Here is a 23,569-nt window from a genome sequence, read left to right on the forward strand (position 1 = left end):
ACCCCACCCCCTTTCTTCGTTCATATCATATATAGGGACTCTATTCTTTTCGAGGCGGACAAGGACAGCTGTCTGGTCGTTCGGATGGGACGAAAAACCGAGGTCCCGTGTATATATTGGAGTGGACGTAAAAGATCCCTTGACAGATGGAATTCGATATAAGAGTAGGCCGTAGTGCCGCTGTCCGGGCAAAATTTCCCTCATCGCACAGTGTATGGCGTCTGCCCGTCTTCATTAGCCCAGTTCCAAGCAGAACAGTAGGACGTTAAAACACCATTTCATTTCTTTTCATTTCTTGAAACTAGTTGGGAAGCCCCCCGGTCCCTACCCCATGCCCCCGGCTCCTTCAGCTATGGCTACGAGCATGATTTGCTACTATATTATCTTAGCCCGCTGCCACCGCTGCTTAATATTGAGCGACTTGTTTATTCGACTGAATTATTCGACTGGATTATTCGACTGAACTATTCGACTGGTTTATTCGACTGAACTTTTCGACTGAATTATTCGACTGGTTTATTCGACTGGATTATTCGACTGAACTAACTGACTGGTTTTATCGACTGGACGAGGCCACATGAAAATGTCAAATACCTCATCCCCCCCCACCCCACCCCCTTTCTTCGTTTATATCATATATAGGGACTCTATTCTTTTCGAGGCGGACAAGGACAGCTGTCTAGTCTTTCGGATGAGACGAAAAACCGAGGTCCCGTGTCTACATTGGAGTGGACGTAAAAGATCCCTTTGACAGATGGAATTCGATATAAGAGTAGGCCGTAGTGCCGCTGTCCGGGCAAAATTTCCCTCATCGCACAGTGTATGGCGTCTGCCCGTCTTCATTAGCCCAGTTCCAAGCAGAACAGAAGGACGTTAAACCCCATTTCATTTCTTTTCATTTCTTGAAACTAGTTGGGAAGCCCCCCGGTCCCTACCCCATGCCCCCGGCTCCTTCAGCTATGGCTACGAGCATGATTTGCTACTATATTATCTTAGCCCGCTGCCACCGCTGCTTAATATTGAGCGACTTGTTTATTCGACTGAATTATTCGACTGGATTATTCGACTGAATTATTCGACTGAACTATTCGACTGAACTTTTCGACTGAATTATTCGACTGGTTTATTCGACTGGATTATTCGACTGAACTAACTGACTGATTTTATCGACTGGACGAGGCCACATGAAAATGTCAAATACCTCATCCCCCCCCCACCCCCGCCCCACCCCACCCCCTTTCTTCGTTTATATCATATATAGGGACTCTATTCTTTTCGAGGCGGACAAGGACAGCTGTCTAGTCTTTCGGATGAGACGAAAAACCGAGGTCCCGTGTCTACATTGGAGTGGACGTAAAAGATCCCTTTGACAGATGGAATTCGATATAAGAGTAGGCCGTAGTGCCGCTGTCCGGGCAAAATTTCCCTCATCGCACAGTGTATGGCGTCTGCCCGTCTTCATTAGCCCAGTTCCAAGCAGAACAGAAGGACGTTAAACCCCATTTCATTTCTTTTCATTTCTTGAAACTAGTTGGGAAGCCCCCCGGTCACTACCCCATGCCCCCGGCTCCTTCAGCTATGGCTACGAGCATGATTTGCTACTATATTATCTTAGCCCGCTGCCACCGCTGCTTAATATTGAGCGACTTGTTTATTCGACTGAATTATTCGACTGGATTATTCGACTGAATTATTCGACTGAACTATTCGACTGGTTTATTCGACTGAACTTTTCGACTGAATTATTCGACTGGTTTATTCGACTGGATTATTCGACTGAACTAACTGACTGGTTTTATCGACTGGACGAGGCCACATGAAAATGTCAAATACCTCATCCCCCCCACCCCCGCCCCACCCCATCCCCTTTCTTCGTTCATATCATATATAGGGACTCTATTCTTTTCGAGGCGGACAAGGACAGCTGTCTAGTCGTTCGGATGGGACGAAAAACCGAGGTCCCGTGTCCACATTGACGTGGTCGTAAAAGATCCCTTTGACAGATGGAATTCGATATAAGAGTAGGCCGTAGTGCCGCTGTCCGGGCAAAATTTCCCTCATCGCACAGTGTATGGCGTATGCCCGTCTTCATTAGCCCAGTTCCAAGCAGAACAGTAGGACGTTAAAACACCATTTCATTTCTTTTCATTTCTTGAAACTAGTTGGGAAGCCCCCCGGTCTCTACCCCATGCCCCGGCTCCTTCAGCTATGTCTAAGAGCATGATTTGCTACCATATCATCTTAGCCCACTGCCACCGCTGCTTAATATTGAGCGACTTGTTTATTCGACTGAATTATTCGACTGAACTATTCGACTGGTTTATTCGACTGAACTTTTCGACTGAATTATTCGACTGGTTTATTCGACTGGATTATTCGACTGAACTAACTGACTGATTTTATCGACTGGACGAGGCCACATGATAATGTCAAATACCTCATCCCCATCGCCCCCCTAACCCAACATATCATATATAGGGACTCTATTCTTTTGGAGGTGGACAAGGACAGATGTCTAGTCGTTCGGATGGGACGAAAAACCGAGGTCCCGTGTACACATTGGCGTGCACTTAAAAGATGGGGGCATATGGGGATGAGGGAAAAAGTCAAGCATGACTTTATTAAGCCGCGGTGGCAATAACTAAGATAACACCTTAAAGTTTTAATTTGAACAATCAAATTTGAACATGAGGGGACGTAAAAAATAAACAAAAACAATGATAAAAGATATTGGAATTAGTGCGTTTTTTCTTTAACTTATACAGATTACAAACGATTCCAAAATTTTAATAAGCCATCGACCGGTTTATTCGACTGACTATTTGTTTTGGACTTAGGGTCGACTCGTCAAAAGTGGAGAAATGTGTAAATAAACAATGAACTTTATATAGTGAAATCATTAAATTACAGAGGTTAACAGGTTATTTTTTTATAGATTGAATTTTTATACGTGTCAATATATTCTTCAAACACCATTTTGATACCCGCCTCATTGATGTGGATGCCGGAAGATCCATAGGCATATTTAACAACAGCCTGAACAGGCATTGCCTGACTGAGTTAAGCGAATTGAAGCTGATGATGTGATTATTGTTAAATATAAAACATTCATATTTCAGTTTCTCAAGTGATACAAATAATGTTAAAAAATTTCGTTTTTCCGAATTGATTTTAATTTAGATCTAAATTGTATGATTAGGCCTAATTAATTTTGTTTTAAAAAAAAAAGAACAAAACAGTGTGACTGTGAGAATTATTTTCATTGACATCAAAAATATATGTGATGTCATTGATTAGACGGGTCGTAGAAATATTTCTATGAGATGCGTAATCTCGCTTGGGTGAGATTTGGTAAATTGACATGCTCATTGCTCAGTGTATCCGGTTCCGGTCTGAATTTTTTATTTAACCGACAGTCTGTTGGTGACAGTTTTAGTTACGCTCCTGTGTTACTGGAAAAGAGATTTGCTCAAGCACTGGGCTGTGGAGCTTCACTCTTTATCAATGTCAGTATCAAAGTACAGCCACAAAGTACAGACACAAACAAATCGGCATTTATATTCCCAGGGTACGATCCTACCCACAACCCAGGTTTTGATATTCTCCAGTCAGATTTGGAGTCAGATCGACTGGAAACAACCATTTAACTAAATGGCCTGAGTCAGTGAGTGTAGAATGACGTTGGTTGTTGTCAAATATAAAACCTCCACAATAAACCCTTTTGTGAACCAAAAATATTAATCAATTTCATTCCATGTGGATATCAAAATTGTTCTTTAAGTTAAATTTTATATGAGTATTAGGTTAATTTTGTTAAATATCAAAAAGTGTGAAAATTAATTAGCTACGTAATTTCGTTTGGGTGAAATTTGGTAGAAAGGAGGAGATAACTCTTACCATGTTCACATGCATTAGATCTATTTGATAAGGCCAACTTCAAGTTTGGTCAAAGGTCACGAGATGTAAACAGGGCTAGCGCTAGCACCAAACCTAACCCTAACCCTGGCCTTACGTATACTAGCCCATGCACATTATCTGTTTTGCCCAGTGTATCCTGTTCTGGTCTCAAGCCAACAGATGAAGGTTTCAGTTATACTATTTTGTCGATGTAGGCCTACCTAATTATGACGTAGTAGGCCTGATTACTGACATGACATCAATCAATCCCCCAAACTCACGCGTTGATATCAACCCTATTCATTTTAATTTTTTAATAAATATCCATGATAGCTACTCCATTAATATTAGCTTTGTGATAAATATCCACAAAATCTGTTTTAGTGTAAAATAAAAGCATGAGTAAAAAGGTTCTTTCAAAGATTACAACCGATGGAAGTCAGCAGTTTTTTCTGTTAACGACGATACCAGTGGATAAAGAAGATGGTTTTAACTTGTTACTAACGGATGGACAATCAACATGGACAGGAACTTGTAAGTTATACATGGGGGATATAGGGACTTGTATACATGGGGGATATAGGGACTTGTATACAAAATAGTTATGTTCAACTAACCCTCACTTCATATTCAGCAGCAGGAGTGCCGACGTTCAAAAGAATTAAATATATATTTATGGGCACCCTCCGCCCCTGAGCGATTTACCGACTGGCCATCCCTCTTCTAGGTCTTATTACAACCATCCTACATACCAGCTGGCCCTCCCTCTTCTTGGCCTTATTACACCCCTCAATGTTCCCAACACCACCTAACTATTTGATCAAGAAATAACAACCGCTCCCGGAGTCAAGCTAGCACACAATAAGCTGGCAGACAACAATCGGGTTGCCAGTTAGTGAAACCCTGACATTTTTGCCCAGTTCTTGCCCCATGGGTATTTTTGGGGTAATCCAGTATTTTTCTAGTAAGATTGTGGGTCTATACCTTTCATATAAACCAAATTTGCCCTACTTTTATTGGAAATAACCACAGGATAAATACTTTCGTGACAATGTATCTATAAATTCCATTTTATTATAGTTTCAGCTGATAATATGGACAAACAGCGTAAAAGGTTAAAAATGGATTTTACCTCATATTTTAATCAAACTGAAAAAGCCTTCATCAAAGATGATAATGAAGTGAATTTTGAATACAGTGTTAAAATTAAAAATGATGATACAGCTGAATTGGTGTGGAAGAAACATGTCACCTCAGATGATATTAAGGTAAATTGTTTGTTCACTTTTTATACGCCCACATTGAAATATTGTCGTCACCTCCGTCTGTCCAGCGTCCATAATTACTTGTAGACCTTCGAGAGGCTAAAGTAATTCATGCACAGTGTTTATGGTCATGAGACGAAGAATTATATTGATTTTCAAAGATTTTAAATAATTATTGCCAGAGTTATGCCCCTTGATCTCTGAAAAATCTTGTGGACGCTCTCAAGGTTAATGTTAAAATCCGATTGAAATATGGTCAAATATTGTCGTCACCTCCGTCCGTCCAGCGTCCATATTTACTTGTGGACCTTCTAGAGGCTAAAGTAATTCCTACACAGTGTTTATGGTCATGAGATGAAGAATCCTATTTATTTTCAACGATTTCCGATAATTACTGTCAGAGTTATGCTCTTGATCACTTTGAAAAATCTTGTGGACGCTCTCAAGGGAATGAAATGAAATGGGGTTTAACGTCTTACTGTTCTGCTCCGAACTGGGCTAATGAAGACGGGCATACGCCATACAGTGTACTATGAGGGAAATTTGGCCCGGATATCGGCACTACGACCTACTCTTATATCGAATTCCAACTGTCAAGAGATATTTTACGTGCACACCAATGTGTATACAGGACCTCGGTTTTTCGTCCCATACGAACGACTAGACGGCTGTCCTTGTCAGGCCCTCCGTCCTGTAATCATTGACAAGGGGGGAACACGCCGGAAAATCTGGATGAACTTTCTCGGCCAATGCAGGGATCGAATTGTATTTAAATAGTTTACAGATATTAAGATTAGGAGGAGTGATGGTATTTCAAACAATTCTTGACTTCCTGGAGTTTATTATATTAATAATGTATATACAATATAGTTTCAGTACGGTATAGCAGGGTTATAGTGACTGGTATAGGTTTATAGCGACTGGTATATGTTTATAGTGACTGATATATGTTTATAGTGACTGGTATATGTTTATAGTGACTGGTATATGTTCTATAGTGACTGGTATATGTTTTATAGTGACTGGTATATGTTTATAGTGACTGGTATATGTTTTATAGTGACTGGTATATGTTTAAAGTGACTGGTATATGTTCTATAGTGACTGGTATAGGTTTATAGTGACTGGTATATGTTCTATAGTTTCAGTTAGGATGTATAACTCTAATGTTAAAAGATGACCCAGGGACTGGTATATGTACGATATTAAATCATAGCGTAGTCAACAGTGAACGAGATCAACATCAACTTAAACAGCTAGAAACAGATAATAACAGACTGTCACAAGAACGGATGATGGCGTTAAAGGTGATAACACTGTAGTATTTAAAATATATTTGATATTACTGTAGTATTTAAAATATATTTGATATTACTGTAATATTTACGCACCTTTATAAGATAATAATCTGTTTATTTAATCGTTAGCGACCAAGATCGAGCGTTGTCGTTTTAGATGATTACAATGTAGTACTGTCTCAAATAACAATTACTATGGTTTATTTCACTGTGACGTTTCAACAAGATTTCACAAGTCGTTATCAGGCATGTATCAACATAAATAAATATATATATATATATATATATATATATATATATATATATATATATATATATATATATATACAAGAGCAGTGCGAACCCTCACCAAGCATGAGCAACTGTTCCAAGCCGTTAATTGTGAAGCCTTTGGGTAATATTGTCTCAAAGTGATGGCTGTAATATTTTCCCACCTCATAAGATAATAATAATCTATTTGTTTAAAGTGTGTATGGCTCGACTATTCTTTGGAAGCTTAAAATAGTTGAAAATGGTTCTAAAAGCAGAAATGAAATGAAATGAAATGGGGTTTAATGTCCTACTGTTCTGCTCCTATACTGGGCTAATGAAGACGGGCATACGCCATACAGTGTGCTATGAGGGAAATTTTGCCCGGGCAGCGGCACTATCACCTACTCTTATATCGAATTCCAACTGCCAGAGGATCTTTTACGTGCATTCCAATATATACACGGGACCTCGGTTTTTCGTCTCATCCGAAGGACTAGACAGCTGTCCTTGTCAGGCCCTCCGTCCTGCATCATTGACAAGGGGGAACCCCGCTGGAAAATCTGGATAAACTTTCTCGGCCAATGCAGGGATTGAACACCCGACCTCCAGACTAGCGAGCCAGCGTCTTACCCATTTAGCCACGTGATCCCCCGGTTCCAAAAAGCAGATATTAATGTAATATGTGTGTACGTATAGTGAAAATCATCTTCTGTATCCCCAGTGATATCTACTCCACACAATACCCTCCATTCTACTCCACACAATACCCTGGGTTTCATTCTACTTCATTATACTCTGAACCAATCAAAAAACAGTTTACATACGAGTCATAGCGTCATTGTTTATTATTATTATTATTATTACAGCATATTTATAGTGCACCCTTTCATATAACATGTTCAGGGGCACTTTTCAAAGTGACAATGTAAATCACACATAAACAACAAGATTATGGGCATGTTAACGATTGTATACAGAGTCAGTTAAAAGCCTGATTAAATAAATGTGTTTTAAGTTGTTTTTTAAAAGAATACAGAGATGTAAAACATCTTAAACTAAATGGTAGATTATTCCATAAAACAGGTGCTTGATAACTAAAAGAGCGCTGACCATAGGAGACTAGTTGAACAGTTTTGGGCTTTAAAAGTAGTTTATCTGATGTACGTAATGTTCAGCCAGGTGTATAAAGTTCTAAAAGATCTGAGAGGTAAACAGGAGCTAAATTATTTAAACATTTAAAAGTAAGTAATAAAATCTTAAAATTAATTCGATATTTAACAGGTAACCAGTGTAAATTATATAAAACAGGAGTTATGTGGTCACATTTCTTAGTTAAAGTAACAAGTCTAGCCGCAGTATTCTGTACTTTTTGTAATTTATCTATAAGCTTTAAAGGTAAACCAACTAAAAGTGAATTAAAGTTATCTAATCGAGAAGTGACCAGAGAATTAACAACTGACTTAGTGGCCTCTACAGTTACACATTTACGTATTTTACCTATATTTCTAATATTAAAATAGCACAATTTACAAATATTATTTACTTGAGCTCCCATAAGCATAAAACTATCAAAGATAGCGCCAATATTACGAGCAGAATAAGATGAAAATATATCACAATTACCAATTACAACAGGGGGGTTATCTTGTGCAGATTTACTTAATTGATGCCTTGAGCCTAATAACAAATATTCGGTTTTATCATCATTCAATTTTAGAAAGTTCTTTGACATCCATTTTCTAATTTCACTAATACAGTTCTCAAGTTGCAATTTTGATAAATTGAAAGAAGATGGACAATTAGGTGTAAATGAAATATATAATTGAGTATCATCAAATACAAATGAAGGCTGAGACCATATTTTCTGACAATATATCCTAATGGTGACGTATAGAGGGTAAATAAAATCGGACCAAGAACAGAACCTTGGGGAACCCCAGATGGCAAAACAGATTCAGACGACGATTTGCAATTAACTAAAATACACTGTTTTCTACCCAGAAGATAGCTCTCTAAAAGATTTACATTCCCTTCACCCACTCGATTGGTCGATAAAAATAGCACAAGTATCAAGGGCAGATAATTTGACCGTGTCTCCCCCGTGAATGAACCCAGGGTATGGTGGAGTAGAACGGAATGATACCACTGATGATACTGACTGTCTCCCCCGTGAATGAACCCAGGGTATGGTGGAGTAGAACGGAATGATACCACTGATGATACTGACTGTGTCTCCCCCGTGAATGAACCCAGGGTATGGTGGAGTAGAAAGGAATGATACCACTGATGATACTGACTGTGTCTCCCCCGTGAATGAACCCAGAGTATGGTGGAGTAGAACGGAATGATACCACTGATGATACTGACTGTGTCTCCCCCGTGAATGAACCCAGGGTATGGTGGAGTAGAACGGAATGATACCACTGAGGATACCCAGAGTATGGTGGAGTAGAACGGAATGATACCACTGATGATACTGAGTGTGTCTCCCCCGTGAATGAACCCAGGGTATGGTGGAGTAGAACGGAATGATACCACTGAGGATACCTAGGATGAGTGAAAATTGAAAAAAATTATTTTGAAATTTCTAATCATTTATGTTTGGTGAAATACTTGAATAGTCCAAATTGAATGGCAGTCGTTTGGGCCTGTTTAGTCCATTCTACATGTTTTTAGACATGTTTCGTGAATCAGTAATTTTTAAATATTTTCACGTTAAGGTGTAGAGTTGCCTGTCAACCTCGTTGGTTTTCCCTGAGACCTCTGGTTTCCTCCCTCTATTAAAGACACTTACGTGCAAGTGAATTATTGAAATATTTTTTAACCATATGACAATTCTTCCCAATGACAAAAAATAACAGCTCTGTAGGTTTGTTTCCAATTTCAACTTTTCTTTTATAGAGGCTAGAAAAATGTATTGCTGCAAAAGAAGAAATGGAAAAAGATTTATTTTCAAAGGTAAATAACATGTCATCCAAGTATGAATGATTTATCATTTGTATTTTTGTAATAAAAGACACAATAAAAAATACTGATTCTTAATTTTAGTTTTAAATATTTTATTAAATAAAACTAAATAAGGTTTACTGTCTAACATTCCTGTACCACGTGTTATTGAGGGTTAGGGTTAGAATAAAACTAAAAATGGTTTACCGTCTAACGTTCCTGTACCACGTGTTATTGAGGGTTAGGGTTAGAATAAAACTAAATAAGGTTTACCGTCCAACGTTCCTGTACCACGGGTTATTGAGGGTTAGGGTTAGAATAAAACTAAAAATGGTTTACTGTCTAACGTTCCTGTACCACGGGTTATTGAAGGAGGAAAATTGGTTTAATGGACAGAAATTTTGACTGGACAGCACCATGTTCCTGAAGCAATGACTGCAAGTTTTACAACATCTAGCCATTATCTCCCTTTACTGCACACACATGAACAGTAGCGTTGTGCAATCAGAGGTCGGGACACATAAACACTCAAATCAGACATGGCGACCTACAATTAATGATGAAATATGCAGGGTATTACGTGAAAGACTTGATAAGATTACAGAGTTAAAGCAAAATCAAGCCTTCTAGTGATGGTAATTTTTACAGGACAGTGTAGTTTCTGCCTACTCTTGATCAAGTTCGAGTTGTTGGATCTTCTTTAATGTGGACACCATCTCGTACTCAATGGACCACCAGTTTTCATCCTTTTCCTTACTGAACCAGTGACATGAGGAAAGCATCCTGGAAAATCTCAAGAAACCTTCTCGACAAACACCAAGATCAAAGTCAGGATCTCCCGGTTAATTATTATCATCTACATAAATATCTTTTATTTTTAGTTTGTGGCCATATTAAATAGTAAAAAAGAAAAAATAAGAAATTTAATAGAAAATGGTTCAGGTAAGAGAGACTTTAGGGTTTAACATCCACTTGAAACTAACAAGATCATTTCACAATTAACATATGGTATAATAATTTGTTTACAGGGAATATTTTAATATGACTCAAGTTGTTATTAGATTTATGAGTTTGACTCAAATATGAATGATTTTTATATTACATATAATTATTTTCAGTTAAAAAATATTTTTATATTACTTTTAAAAACATATTCAAATCAATTAATTTATTATAATTTTGCTTCAAATCCTTCTCAAAACATTGTAATTGTCAGGGAATACCCCTGCTATAAAAAATTGATCAAAAGAGGTCATTGTTGTGTCAAGTGACTTAGCTGTCTCGGTACCTAGCAACAGGTGCGAAGCCGGAGGAGAATTCATTGCATATACAAGACGATGCTGTCTTTAATCGCTGACTGTTTATTACAAATATCGAAGCCCAATAAATTATTGGATTATCCACTGCCCTAGTTTTTTTCCGTGGTTTTTAAGTCAGAAACTGTTGCACGATCAAGTTTATCAACATATACATCAAGCGCTCACTAACTCGTGCTATATTTGATGTGTTATTACAGGTGATGATAATGAGAAAGATGATGGAACATCAGGTAACACTTATTCCGTTTTATTTATGATGACTAAATCTTTATTTCACACCCAGCATATACATGGGGAGCCACGGTGGCTCAGTGGGTGAAACGTTGGCTCGTTTACCTGGAGGTCTCCTGTTAAAGTAGGATGTTAAACCCCATTTTATTTCTGAGGGTATAAATGAAGGAATTAAAATCTGTATTTCTTATTCTTTTGGAAACTTGCTCATGTATAAGGTCATGTTGAGACTAACATCAACTTAACACTGACTAGGTCATGTTGAGACTAACATCAACTTAACACTGACTAAGTCATGTTGAGACTAACATCAACTTAACACTGACTAGATCATGTTGAGACTAACATATGGTGCTCTCATGTTAATAATTCACCTGTTTGTTTAACAACAGGAGGAAACCAAAGGACCTGCAGAAAAACCCTGAGATTATTCATGCCTCTTGACTTAATAACAGGCCTAGTGATCTAAAGTACACCCTGACTTGATCATATTGAGACTAACATATGGGATTCATGTCTCTTGACTTAATAACAGACCTAGTGACCTAAAACTCACCCTTTATACTGTTTATTTCACCCTTGATCATCAGGTCATACAAAAACAATATATTCCTTCCTAAATATCTGATACATGTTGTTAAATGTATGATTATCCAGTATTATTGTCAATAACATTTATCAGGGATGCTTACTTGGTAATTGAGCCTACAATGTTTATGCATTTCCATTCAAGTTTACCCGGAGAAAACAATTTGATGCGATAATTAATGAGACCATTTGTATTGTTCTTTATTTAAAATTAAAACAGGTGGTAGGCTCTCTTTAAATGATGTAGCAGTATCTTAGAAAAATAATTTTTGTGTTTGGTCTATAGTACTAAAATCTTTAACAAGGTAAAAAGGGTTGAGGTGCCCAAGGGTAGATTTGTCTGGTTCTTTGGTACAAAAGGAAAAATAATATCAATTGTGAACAATAGCATGATATAACTGTAGGACAGCCAGTCTGGTATCAATTGTGAACAATAGCATGATATAACTGTAGGACAGCCAGTCTGGTATCAATTGTGAACAATAGCATGATATAACTGTAGGACAGCCAGTCCGGTATCAATTGTGAACAATAGCATGATAACTGGTATTAACCAGTGGTCGTATGACCTGCCAACTGCATTAGCCAGTCTGGTATTAACATTACCAGAAAAAAAAATATTCTTTTGAAAGTATTCTGATTTGTTTCGTCTGCTTTTAATAGGCTGTTCAGGAAAACTGCACAGCAGAACACAGACATAGCAAACAAAACATGTATGAGACATGTATAAACACATTGGTTTAAAAAATATAAAAATAGAAATGAAGATGATAAGATTATATTTTACATTTTACAGTGTCACAGTCGAATTCTACTCGAAATGGTAGACAAAACAGAGAATAACGGGTTGAAACAAATAAAGAAGAAAGGTAAATAAACCTTAATTATTGAACACCTGACCGAAATGGAAGACAAAACAGAGAACAACAGGTTGAAACAAATAAAGAAGAAAGGTAAATAAACCTTAATTATTGAACACCTGGCCATTACATGTACCTGGCTACATAAATAGACCTTAATTATTGAACACCTACAATATTGATGATTTGTTACTGAAAGCCAGCAGTAGTCCCATTATTTGATAAAATTTAGATTTTGTAGAGTCTGTGTTTGATCACCATTGTTTTTATTTTCTAGCGATAAAGAAGAAAATACAGATGAGGAAGAGGTAGGTTATATAAAATCATTCACTGGATTTGATGTTTGCTTATTTGGTGCAATGTCTATTTTCTGTCTTGTCTGCAGGTTTATCTTGTAGATTTTTGTTTTGCGTGTAGTGCGGTCCTCCTGCACTTACTAATAGAGTTACTTCCCTTTCAGTATTCTGTTTATTTTTGAATATTACATGATATCAATAATCAATATTTATTGAATGATGAAAACCTATTCAAAGTACTATATAAAGTGATATTATTTATTTATTTTAGACGCCACCACCTAAACGTCAGAGAAAGAATGTGGGCCGTAAAACTGGTGATCTAGATTCATCGTTAGATTTAGGGGATGACGAGATTACATCATCATCTTCTACGATAGTTAAAAGGTAGAATTTATACACAGTAGGGTTTAACTAAACAGATAGATTACTCATACACTAGGGTTTCAGTGTTGAGTCAGATGGTTGTTATGGTAACTATATGTGAATATTATGGTTATTATGTTGTATTTTTAAGGTCAGCTAGAAAGAGAGGAAGTGTAAGAACAGCGACACCAAGTAAACCTATTTTACCTAAAGTAACTAGAAATACATCCAATGAGAGGTAATTAATGTTATAAACCTATTTTACCTAAAATAACTAGAAATACATCCAATGACAGGTAATTAATGTTATAAACCTATTTTACCTAAAGTAACTAGAAATACATCCAATGAGAGGTAATTAATGATATAAACCTGTTTTACCTAAAATAACTAGAAATACGTCCAATGAGAGGTAATTACTGTTATAAACATAATTTATCTAAAATAACTAGAAATACATCCAATGAGGGGTAATTTATAATGGTTCGCATTTGCATGTTGTATCATAAGGTCTGTCATTGAGTCAACTGGCGTGGTTTCGAATCCCTGGTTGTACTAGACCACCCAACTACACTTTTCGAACAATCAGAATCGAGCAAATTTCTAATTTGTGCTACAATCTACATTAGCCCTGTCGGAGCAGAACAGTAGGACGTTAAACCCCATTTTATATTATTTAATGTCAATCATTCATATAATTTATATAATATATATATATTTATATTTTTAGCTATGATGGTGGTCGAGGTCGGATGAGTAAAAGTAGTTCTAATAATTCTAATGTATCTAATATAGATCCTGAAGATTTGTTCAGTGTTTTGTAGACTTATTTATCAGACAGAATAGTACATAACTGTTTGTATCTGGTTTATTTATCAGACATTTCAATCAGTTTCTAATGTGCTTGATACTGAAATTTGAGAGAACAACTGTAATAATAGGAGGTAGCCATTGTTTACGATTCAGACATAATGTTGTGTATTAATTGTATAATTTGTATATAATACAGGCATAATGTTGTGTATTAAACATAACCTAATATTGTATATATCACATGAATATACTACTGCTAATATAATAGAATATATTGTATTAACATGTTTGTTTGTTTGTATCTAAGACGCCATGTTGAATGTCCCAACTTGTTGTTGTTTATTAGGTGAATGTTTGTGATTAGTTGTTTCTGCTTAGGCTAAGTAGAGATAATTAATTTTATACCTGCTGGAGTATAATTAGTTCAATTATATCCATACCTTGACTAAGTTTGATAATGGTGTGGAGACTTGATTAATAGTTCTATTAAATCCATACCTTGACTAAGTTCGATGATGATCAGTTTCTGTTCATGTTTTGCCAAGTTGATTGTGTGAGCTATAAACCAGTGGGATCACGGCGGTTGACATCAGCATTACTATTTTATGTGTTTGTCTTCAATTGGGAATCACGGTGGCTAAGTGGGTAAGACACTGGCTCGCTAGCCTGGAGGTAGGGTGTTCGATCCCAGCATTGGCCGAGAAAGTTCTTCCATATTTTCTGGCGTGGTTCCCCCATGTCACTGATGCAAGCCAGAGGGCCTGACAAGGATAGTTGTCAAGTAGTTTGGATTGGACGAAAAAATGATATCCTGTGTACACATTGGCGTGCACATAAAAGATCCCTTGACAGTTGGAATTCGATATAAGAGTATGCCGTAGCGCCGCTGCCCGGGCAAAATTTCCCTCATAGCACACTGTATGGTGTATGCCCGTCTTCATTAGCCCAGTTCGGAGCAGAACTGTAGGACGTTAAACCCAATTTCATTTCATTTTGTTTGTCTTCAAATAGACCAAATTACAACCAAATAAACAAACTTTTCAGCCGTGTGTAACTTGAATAATGAAGAAATATTGACTCCATTATAATAAATTGTAGGGTCAGGGTTGGGTGGTCCTGTGGTTTAACACGTGCACGTGAAGATCTGTCATTGAGTCAATTGGTGTGGTTTCTATTCCCTGGAGAAGGCACTGGAGAATCCCGATTGATTTTTTTTTACTGTACTGGTTGTTGGTCCCAGTATTGACCAATCATAATTTGGGACAGAAATTGTACTGGTTGTTGGTCCCAGTATTAACCAATCATAATTTGGGACACAAATTGTACTGGTTGTTGGTCCCAGTATTAACCAATCATAATGTCGGACAGAAATTGTACTGGTTGTTGGTCCCAGTATTGACCAATCATAATTTGGGACACAAATTGTACTGGTTGTTGGTCCCAGTATTGACCAATCATAATTTGGGACAGAAATTGTACTGGTTGTTGGTCCCAGTATTGACCAATCATAATTTGGGACACAAATTGTACTGGTTGTTGGTCCCAGTATTGACCAATCATAATTTTTGGTCAATGGGATTAGGTTCAATCAAACGAAACACTACCAGGAATATTTATTCACGAAACGTCATTTACACTTTCGACCGCCATTTTTAGGCCCCAAACTATGACGTCATGGGTGTTATACTGGTCAAAAACCCCACACGCCTGGAATACATTGAAGTGTTTTTGGTGTTAAATACGTTACGTTCATGTAGTATTTATCAGAATAAGTATTAACTGTGGACAAACTGGAATTTATAACGATACTCATGAGTACAGTCACTTGACCCCATTTTCTCAGTGTTGCACGTGGGTAGAGTTTTTTCCCGAACTTTTCCCTTGCATTAAAGGGTGAGCGATAGAGGCCGAATCGATTTTAAAATTGAATTTATTTTCTAGCTTTGGTTACACGAGTCATCAATATATATTGAAAACATTTGGGTCAACTAATAGCATTGAATATTGCGGAGTCCGCGAGAAAACAGGTTATCTCCCTTGCATGATAATGAGTAGATTATCTAAACATAATTCAGATAGAAGTTCAATTATTATTTATTACTTTAATTGTAAAGGAACATTGGTCATAAGTTAATAGTTTTAATCAGAATAACAGTAACCTAATTATTAATCTGGTACAATGTTAGTTATTTTATTAAATGTTGTTTGAATTGTAAAGTTTCTATGATCATCAATAAATCCACTGACAGGATTACTGAATCTCTTCCAGTCAATAAGATCAGTTAAACAGGTAGAATCACCAGGTCTAACAGTCCCATTACATTGTTTAACTACAGATTGTCTATCATCTGTTTTATTTATAACTTTATATGTGATGTCAACATTACATGATGTAATACTTTTATCTTCTACGTCTTTCAGGTATAATCTAACATGTAATGATGATGATGAGAGCACAGAGATACGCCATGTAAAACCTGAAACTACATGTTGTTTACCATAATACCAACCATCATCACCTTGCACAGTATCCACATTAAAAACATCTTCAATCATATTCTGATGACAACTTACAATTTTACCAAGTTGATTAGTTAACAAAGTTTTATCTATCTCTGCTACTTGAAATGTTGAATATCTTACATCAGGTATATCCAATTTTCTACAACAACTTTCATCTTTCTCCTGTCTAACTTTAGGTAATCTTTGTAGAACTTGAACAACAGACGAATCTTCTAAAACATTCACTGAATATTTAACACTAGCTTTTAAATCTTCGGTTAGTCTTTTAATGTCCTCCATTAATTTCCCAAATTTGGATTCTTCTTGTTCACTAGTTTTCTGCATTTCCTTTTTAATATTTTCTCCAATTTTACGAAATTCGGAGCAGATTTTATCCACCTGTGCATCTACTTTGTCACATTCTGTTTTTGTGCAGTTTTTTACTTCAATCAATTTACTATTTAAATTATCATAATGTTTCTGAAAATAGGTAATTTGTTTTTCTAAATCATCATTCAGTGTTTTTAAATCGTGTCTAATATTTTGTCTGACTTCATCCTTCCGTAAATCTAACAAATTATGTCCGTTATGATCGGTCACGAGACAATTCAAGCACACGGCTAGTGAACAATCTTTACAGTAAATTTTTACTTTCTTTCCTTCATGGTTTGGACAGAAATCTTTCGGATGTGTGACGGAAGTGACTGGTGCCTTTTCCTTCATTGGTTCGTTTGATTGTTGACAGACTTGTTTTTCATCATATCGACAAACAATATGGTCTTCACTACTTTTCAACTTACCGTGGATAGTTTTACATGATTTACATAAATATTGATCACAGTCTCGACAAAAATATTGACATGTATCTTCAGTACATACATCACATTGTGGAATAGTAGAATTGTCGTCAATGTTTAGTTTAGGTTTAAAACGCTGTATACCCCCGTCTATAAGACACCGACATAATGGACATTGGAACTGATCTTTAGTAGAGGTTTTGTTCACATAATCTTCTAAACAGATGAAACAAAAAGTATGTTGACAATCTATCAAAACCGGTGTTTCAAAATCATTTAAACAAATCATGCACACGTCTTTATCTGTCTGTTTAGCCATGTTGAATACAATACGAGTTGAAACAGGATAAAACTACAGAATCAATCAGTAGTCAGATATAACAAACATACGACAGTGTAGTTTACAGTCTTACTGTTCCACGGGTTGTATAAAATACAGAATGAATCAGTTAGTCCAATATAAAACACGGTATAAAAATCAAAACTATTAGAACTGTATAGTTTACAGTCTTACAGGTAACTAGTCTACTAGATCACTGACACAACAATACAACAACTTCTTCTCTCTAGTCAACATGGACGTCACGAGTCACCTCGAACACTTTATCCTGCCTTGAACCCGAGGTCATCAATCACGTGATATTAAACTACGTGACAGTTTATACGTAAACAAACTGTATACGTGAGATATACATGTGGTATTAGACTGTATACAAGGGGTATTTGAGATATTTCTACTTCCACGGTCAGTGATATTTCACGTTTTGTTTCAATCAACATCAATGTAAATTTATACGGCATGGTGTCACGGTCAACATAAGTAAACTTGCTACAATTTCTCAGAAATTCAACTTTTATTATCGTATTGGATTGATGTCAAGGTCAATAAACATCCTACAGTTTCTCAGAAATTCTACTTTTACTTTCCTTTCACGCTAGATCTATATTTAGAATATTATGAACAGGTCACGTGTTGGATATATTTAGTCACGTGTTAAATGAACTGATGAATCAAGTCAGTATACGTTAAAAGTTGACCGTAGTGGGGGATGACCGTACTGTGTAGTTGACCATAGTGTGGGATGACCGTACTGTAGGTGACAGTATTGGGGGATGACCGTACAGTGGTTGACCATATACTGTAGATGACCGTAAATATAGTTGACCATAGTGGGGGTTGATGGTACTGTAGTTGACCATAGTGGGGGATGACCGTACTGTAGTTGACCGTAGTTAAATGTATTAAAAGTAATTAGACGTAGTTAACTGTAGCTGTAGCGGATCTAGACCGTAGTGGGTCCCCCAAATTACATGTTTTTACCAAGCTCTAAGAAAATCATCATTTAAATCCACGTGAACTCATTTCCTGCCAATTTTACCCCCCCCCCCCGCTCGCCGCCTCCACACACGCACACCTGCTACCCCCCACCCACCTCGCCACAAATCAAAACAGTTGTCCAGGGGCATCATATACACTTATTTAGAGATGGACAGTCCAAGAAATTTATGTTTTATTAATATATAACATGATCCTCATTTATGTCAACATAATCACATTTTCCCCCAATTGTAGGCATTGGGCCTAAATTTCCTGGCATTTGTGAGGATAAGAAATGGGACAGAATCTTGAGGCCTGCATGTTAATTCCGCCTGTTTTGTGAGAGTTGACAGAACATTTGTACAGTCTGTCGCCCCACCACGGGTAATGAGTGCTTGTTAACATTACTGTTGCTGTATCTATCAAGTTAAAATATTAAATAGGTAGCACAAGGAGTTTTAGCGAGAGGGAAATACTGAGCCGTATAATCTTCCCAAGTATAAATTTAAAGTCCTAAGGACTAGCGTGTCCACAAGGTTTTTCAAACTGATCAAGGGCCATAACTCTGGCAGTAATTATTGAAATGAAACGAAATGGGTTTTAACATCCTACTGTTCTGCTTCAAACTGGGCTAATGAAGACAGGTATGTGCCATACAGTGTGCGAAAGTAAATTTTGCCCGGACAGCACTACAGCCTACTCTTATATTACATTCCAACTGTCAAGGGATCTTTTACGTGCACGCTCGAACATCCAACCTCAAGGCTAGCATCTTACCCACTTAGCCAACATGACCCCCCACCCCCAGCATCTTACCCACTTAGCCAACGTGACCCCCCCACCCAGTAATTATTTAAACTTGTTGAAAATCAATAGACATCTTCATCTCATGGCCTTAAACGCCGTGTATAAATTTAAAGTCAATCGAGTATTAACTTTAGCCTCTACAGCGCCCACAAGATTTTTCAAAATGATCAAGGGGCATAACTCTGTCAGTAATTATTGGAAATTGTTGACAATCAATAGGTATTTCAATTTATTAATATGTATATGAGACAATTTATGTGTATATTATATTATGTACAATGAAAATTCATACACCAAGTCTGAAAATAAGGAACCAGTCACAGACAATGCCAGGAATAAATTCAGACTTTGGACCATTTTGTCTGACCCAGCTGTTTCATTATATATATCTATACATTATATTAGTTCAAAATGGCAGGTAAACAGTAGATATCTACAGGTACACAGTAGATATATACAGGTACACAGTAGATATATAATACAGGTACCCAGTAGCCTACTGGTATATATACTATTCAAAAAAAGTAGGGGATATTTGATTTTGGGGGCATAATACTAAAATATGCAAATGACTACGAAAAAAGTCACTATAGAACCTAACAGAAGAAACATTTCCAGTTACATGTGACGCCCAAACGCACCAATAGCTACCGCATGGAATGCAGGTGATGCTTGGGATCATCATGGGGGTCCAACCCATGATTTGCACGACTCTGACTTTGAATGTTACAGTCATTGTGGCATTGAATTCCAGGGTGGAAACATCAGTTTAATTGTTTTAGTGACCAGAAAACAAATTTTGATATGCGTCGGCTTACCCAAAATGAAAGGTTACGTGCCCTTGGCATGCTACAGATCGGCACAACACAGGCGGTTGTGGCGCGGACGATGAATGTTTCTCAATCTGTCATAAGCAGGCTATGGTCCAGATACCGTGATACACAATCTGTACAGGACAGACCACGCTCAGGTCGACCAAGGGCGACAACTCAAGCCCAGGATCGATTTATCCGTACCTTGGCCTTGAGAAATCGTGTCATCACAGCAAATCAGATCAGCGCTCGTCTTCAAACAGACACTGGTGTGAGAGTGAGTGGCCAGACGATTCGGAATCGACTGCATAGGGGTCACCTTCGCGCCCGACGTCCTCGCGTGATCCCCTGTTTGTGAGATCATCACATTCAGGCAAGACGTCGTTGGTGTAGGGATCGTCAACACTGGGATAATCGACGCTGGAGCAATGTGATGTTTTCAGATGAGTCAAGGTTCACTGTTGATTTTTTGGACAGACGTAGGAGGGTGTGGCGTCGTCGAAACGAGCGCTTCCAAGACGTTAACGTCATCAGACATGATCGATTTGGGGGTGGTTCTGTTATGGTGTGGGGAGGCATCACTGTTGCTGGAAGAACGGCTTTACATGTTGTTGCAGGGCGTGTTACAGGCCAGTACTACCGGGACAACATCTTGGCAGCCCATGTTGTGCCGTTCGCACGACGTCATGGCCGCCGTTTCATCTTCCAGGATGACAACGCAAGATGTCACAGGGCCAGGATCGTTACAGGTTACCTCCAACAACAGAACATCACCACATTACCTTGGCCAGCACTGAGTCCCGACCTCTCCCCCATCGAGCATGTCTGGGACATGCTTGGACAGAGGTTACGTCAACGTCAACAACGTCCTGCCAATGTCCAAGAACTTGCTGCTGCGTTGCAACAGGAATGGGACAATCTGGACCAAAATGACCTTAGACGTCTCATTAGGAGTATGCCACGTCGGATCAATGCTTGTTTGGCAAACAGAGGAGGATTTACCCGTTACTGACTTGGTTGTGATGCTGTGGTAACTTTGCTGTTTGACCCCGGGTATCATTTTACCCTTATAATGGTCAGTCTGTGCCTTACTTAGTCTAACGATCATTTGGAATAAATCGATGAATGTGAACTTCATTTCATTTTGTCATTTGTTTCTTCGTCAGTTTCATTAGGTGACTTTAATAACACTTAAAAATCAAATATCCCCTACTTTTTTTGAATAGTATATATTTCTATATACAGGTACTCCGTAGCCTATTGGTTCATAGGTTGTTTATTTCTAGGTTTGTACAAATATATATATATATATATATAGCAGGTCCTATACATACAATAATGTAATGAATAGCTGACATATTAACAATTATTATGGTAGCATGATTATCTTGTCAAAACTTCAAACACTCATAACTTAGAATAAATCAAGTTGACTGAAATCTACTATATTCTTTTTTCATTATCTAATTTTGAATTATTATTGCAAAAACTACCAGATCAAGGTAGTTATTAGAATATGTCTTGTCTAGCCAATCAGGAGCTGTTATGTCTTGTCTAGCCAATCAGGAGCTGTTATGTCTTGAGCAAAAATGTAATTAACCAATAACAATGACATTTAAAAGCTGGGCTTCAAGCAGAACAGGAAATGGATACGGAAGTAGTCCAAATTGGAACAAAAATAAAAATGTAATTTGAATAAGATTAGAAAATGTTAGAATGCTTTGGCAACTGTTACTGAATCGGTAGAAAATGGAGGGGCCATGAATTTTAAAGGGGCAGTCCCAGATCTAACGATACACCATAAATAAGATTTGATGAATTGAGTTACGTAATTCATTCTATGAATTTCATTCTTCATTTGTTTACATCAATACATCAAGTCCTAAAAATGTTTTTACAAATAGAGTACCCTGTCCATAAATAAACAGACATCTTCCACCATGTTGAACACATCTCAGTCATAAAATCATCAGGTTTAGTTTACTTTTATACATAGGACTAGTCCATTGATTTAATATATTAAATACAGGATCAGGACCAGAATAAAATACTCAGTGCCATGGAAATACAACAAACAGCTACATATGGACTTTTTCTTTCACCTGAAAAACACAGTAAAATATCTTGATTATGTAATATAAACACAGTAAAATATCTTTATTATGTAAAATAATTTAATACCGGAAATGAAAATGGGGTTTAACATACGTCTAGGCTAATGTATATATAGCCATTCAGTACGCCATGGAAGGAAATTTGCCCTGAGAGCTGCGTTTGTGTCTACTCTTCATCAAATTCTAACTTTCAAGGGTTCTTTAACATGCACAACTGGTCTTAAGGGTTTTCACACCATCCAAACAACTAGATGTTGTTTTCTTGTGTCGTCCACAAGTTCTTCCTAGTATTAATGATTATTATACAAAGTGCAAATCAAGAGTCACTTAATTAATAGAGCATCCATAAGATTTCTTAAAGTGATCAGACTCTACAGTAAAGAGAGGTTTTTAAGTCCACTTGACACAAACTAGGTCATTTCGGGACTAATATATGGTTCAATTTTATTTCAATAATTTGCTTGCACATAGAGGCTTTGAGCTGTGGGAGGAAACCGGTAACAACCCAAAAGGATGAACAGACTTCCTTACTCCTTGTCACATACATATACAAGTGTGGGCCTGTAAACACTGTTTTGGCATATTTTACGAGGTTAAACAAAAACATCACACCAATATATTGGGATATGTATGGGTTTTATGCAGATAGAATCTTAACTAATCCTAATAATTGTTGTAAATAAATAGGGCCTACTATGTAAATTTGGGGTGGGTGGGGGGTCCAAGTATATTCAGCCCCACCCCCACAGAAAAACAATTGGGGGGTCGGATAGGAATCACACCACTTGACACAATAGCAGACCTTATCACGTTTAACCAGCACTCCCCCCCCCCCCTTCCCGCTTTTGGCAGTAACAGATGTAAATAAATTTTTGTCTTCATAGCTTTAAAGTTTAAACACGATGGATGGGTTGAGGGGGACAGCAATAGAGAGAGAGGGAGAGAGAGAGACGATGGATGGATGGATTGAGGGTGACAACAATAGACATAGAAGATGGATGGGTTGAAGGTGACAACAATAGACATGTAGACGATGGACGTGTTGAGGGTGACGACAATTGACATGTAGATTTCAATATATAGACGGA

At 37.3% G+C, this 23,569-nt stretch overlaps 1 protein-coding gene and 2 long non-coding RNA genes across 7 annotated transcripts in view; 2 read left to right on the top strand and 1 right to left on the bottom strand.

Annotated features, from left to right (window-relative positions):
- LOC130013080 (uncharacterized) overlaps positions 1–23,569 on the top strand; it is a 95,763-nt gene that overhangs the window by 39,391 nt on the left and 32,803 nt on the right. Inside the window, exons 1-4 of one of the 5 annotated variants that reach the window (XR_008788398.1) lie at positions 2,847–2,920; positions 4,282–4,431; positions 4,978–5,165; positions 6,305–6,469. The exons of 1 other annotated variant lie outside the window; for it this stretch is intronic. This is a non-coding gene — a long non-coding RNA (uncharacterized LOC130013080). Of the gene's footprint in view, positions 1–2,846; positions 2,921–4,151; positions 4,432–4,977; positions 5,166–6,304; positions 6,470–23,569 lie in introns of those variants that run through there. 3 more of the 5 variants (XR_008788397.1, XR_008788399.1, XR_008788403.1) reach the window with 3 other exon arrangements.
- Positions 10,806–14,455, top strand: LOC126825369 (uncharacterized). Its single transcript, XR_008788410.1, has 6 exons — positions 10,806–11,207; positions 12,593–12,749; positions 12,934–12,964; positions 13,224–13,339; positions 13,470–13,556; positions 14,049–14,455. It is a non-coding gene; the product is annotated as an uncharacterized LOC126825369 (long non-coding RNA).
- On the bottom strand, positions 16,210–18,048 carry LOC126825361 (E3 ubiquitin-protein ligase TRIM33). The gene has a single exon (XM_050554964.2). It carries the CDS (start codon positions 17,747–17,749, stop codon positions 16,298–16,300), a length of 1,452 nt encoding a protein of 483 aa, XP_050410921.2. The 5' UTR covers positions 17,750–18,048; the 3' UTR covers positions 16,210–16,297.

Source organism: Patella vulgata, chromosome 6 (assembly GCF_932274485.2).
Source record: "Patella vulgata chromosome 6, xgPatVulg1.2, whole genome shotgun sequence".
Taxonomy (NCBI): Eukaryota; Metazoa; Mollusca; class Gastropoda; family Patellidae; genus Patella; species Patella vulgata.

Excerpts from the sequence above, each read along its gene's own strand:
- LOC126825361 (XM_050554964.2), bottom strand. The coding sequence starts at position 17,749 with ATGGCTAAACAGACAGATAAAGACGTGTGCATGATTTGTTTAAATGAT.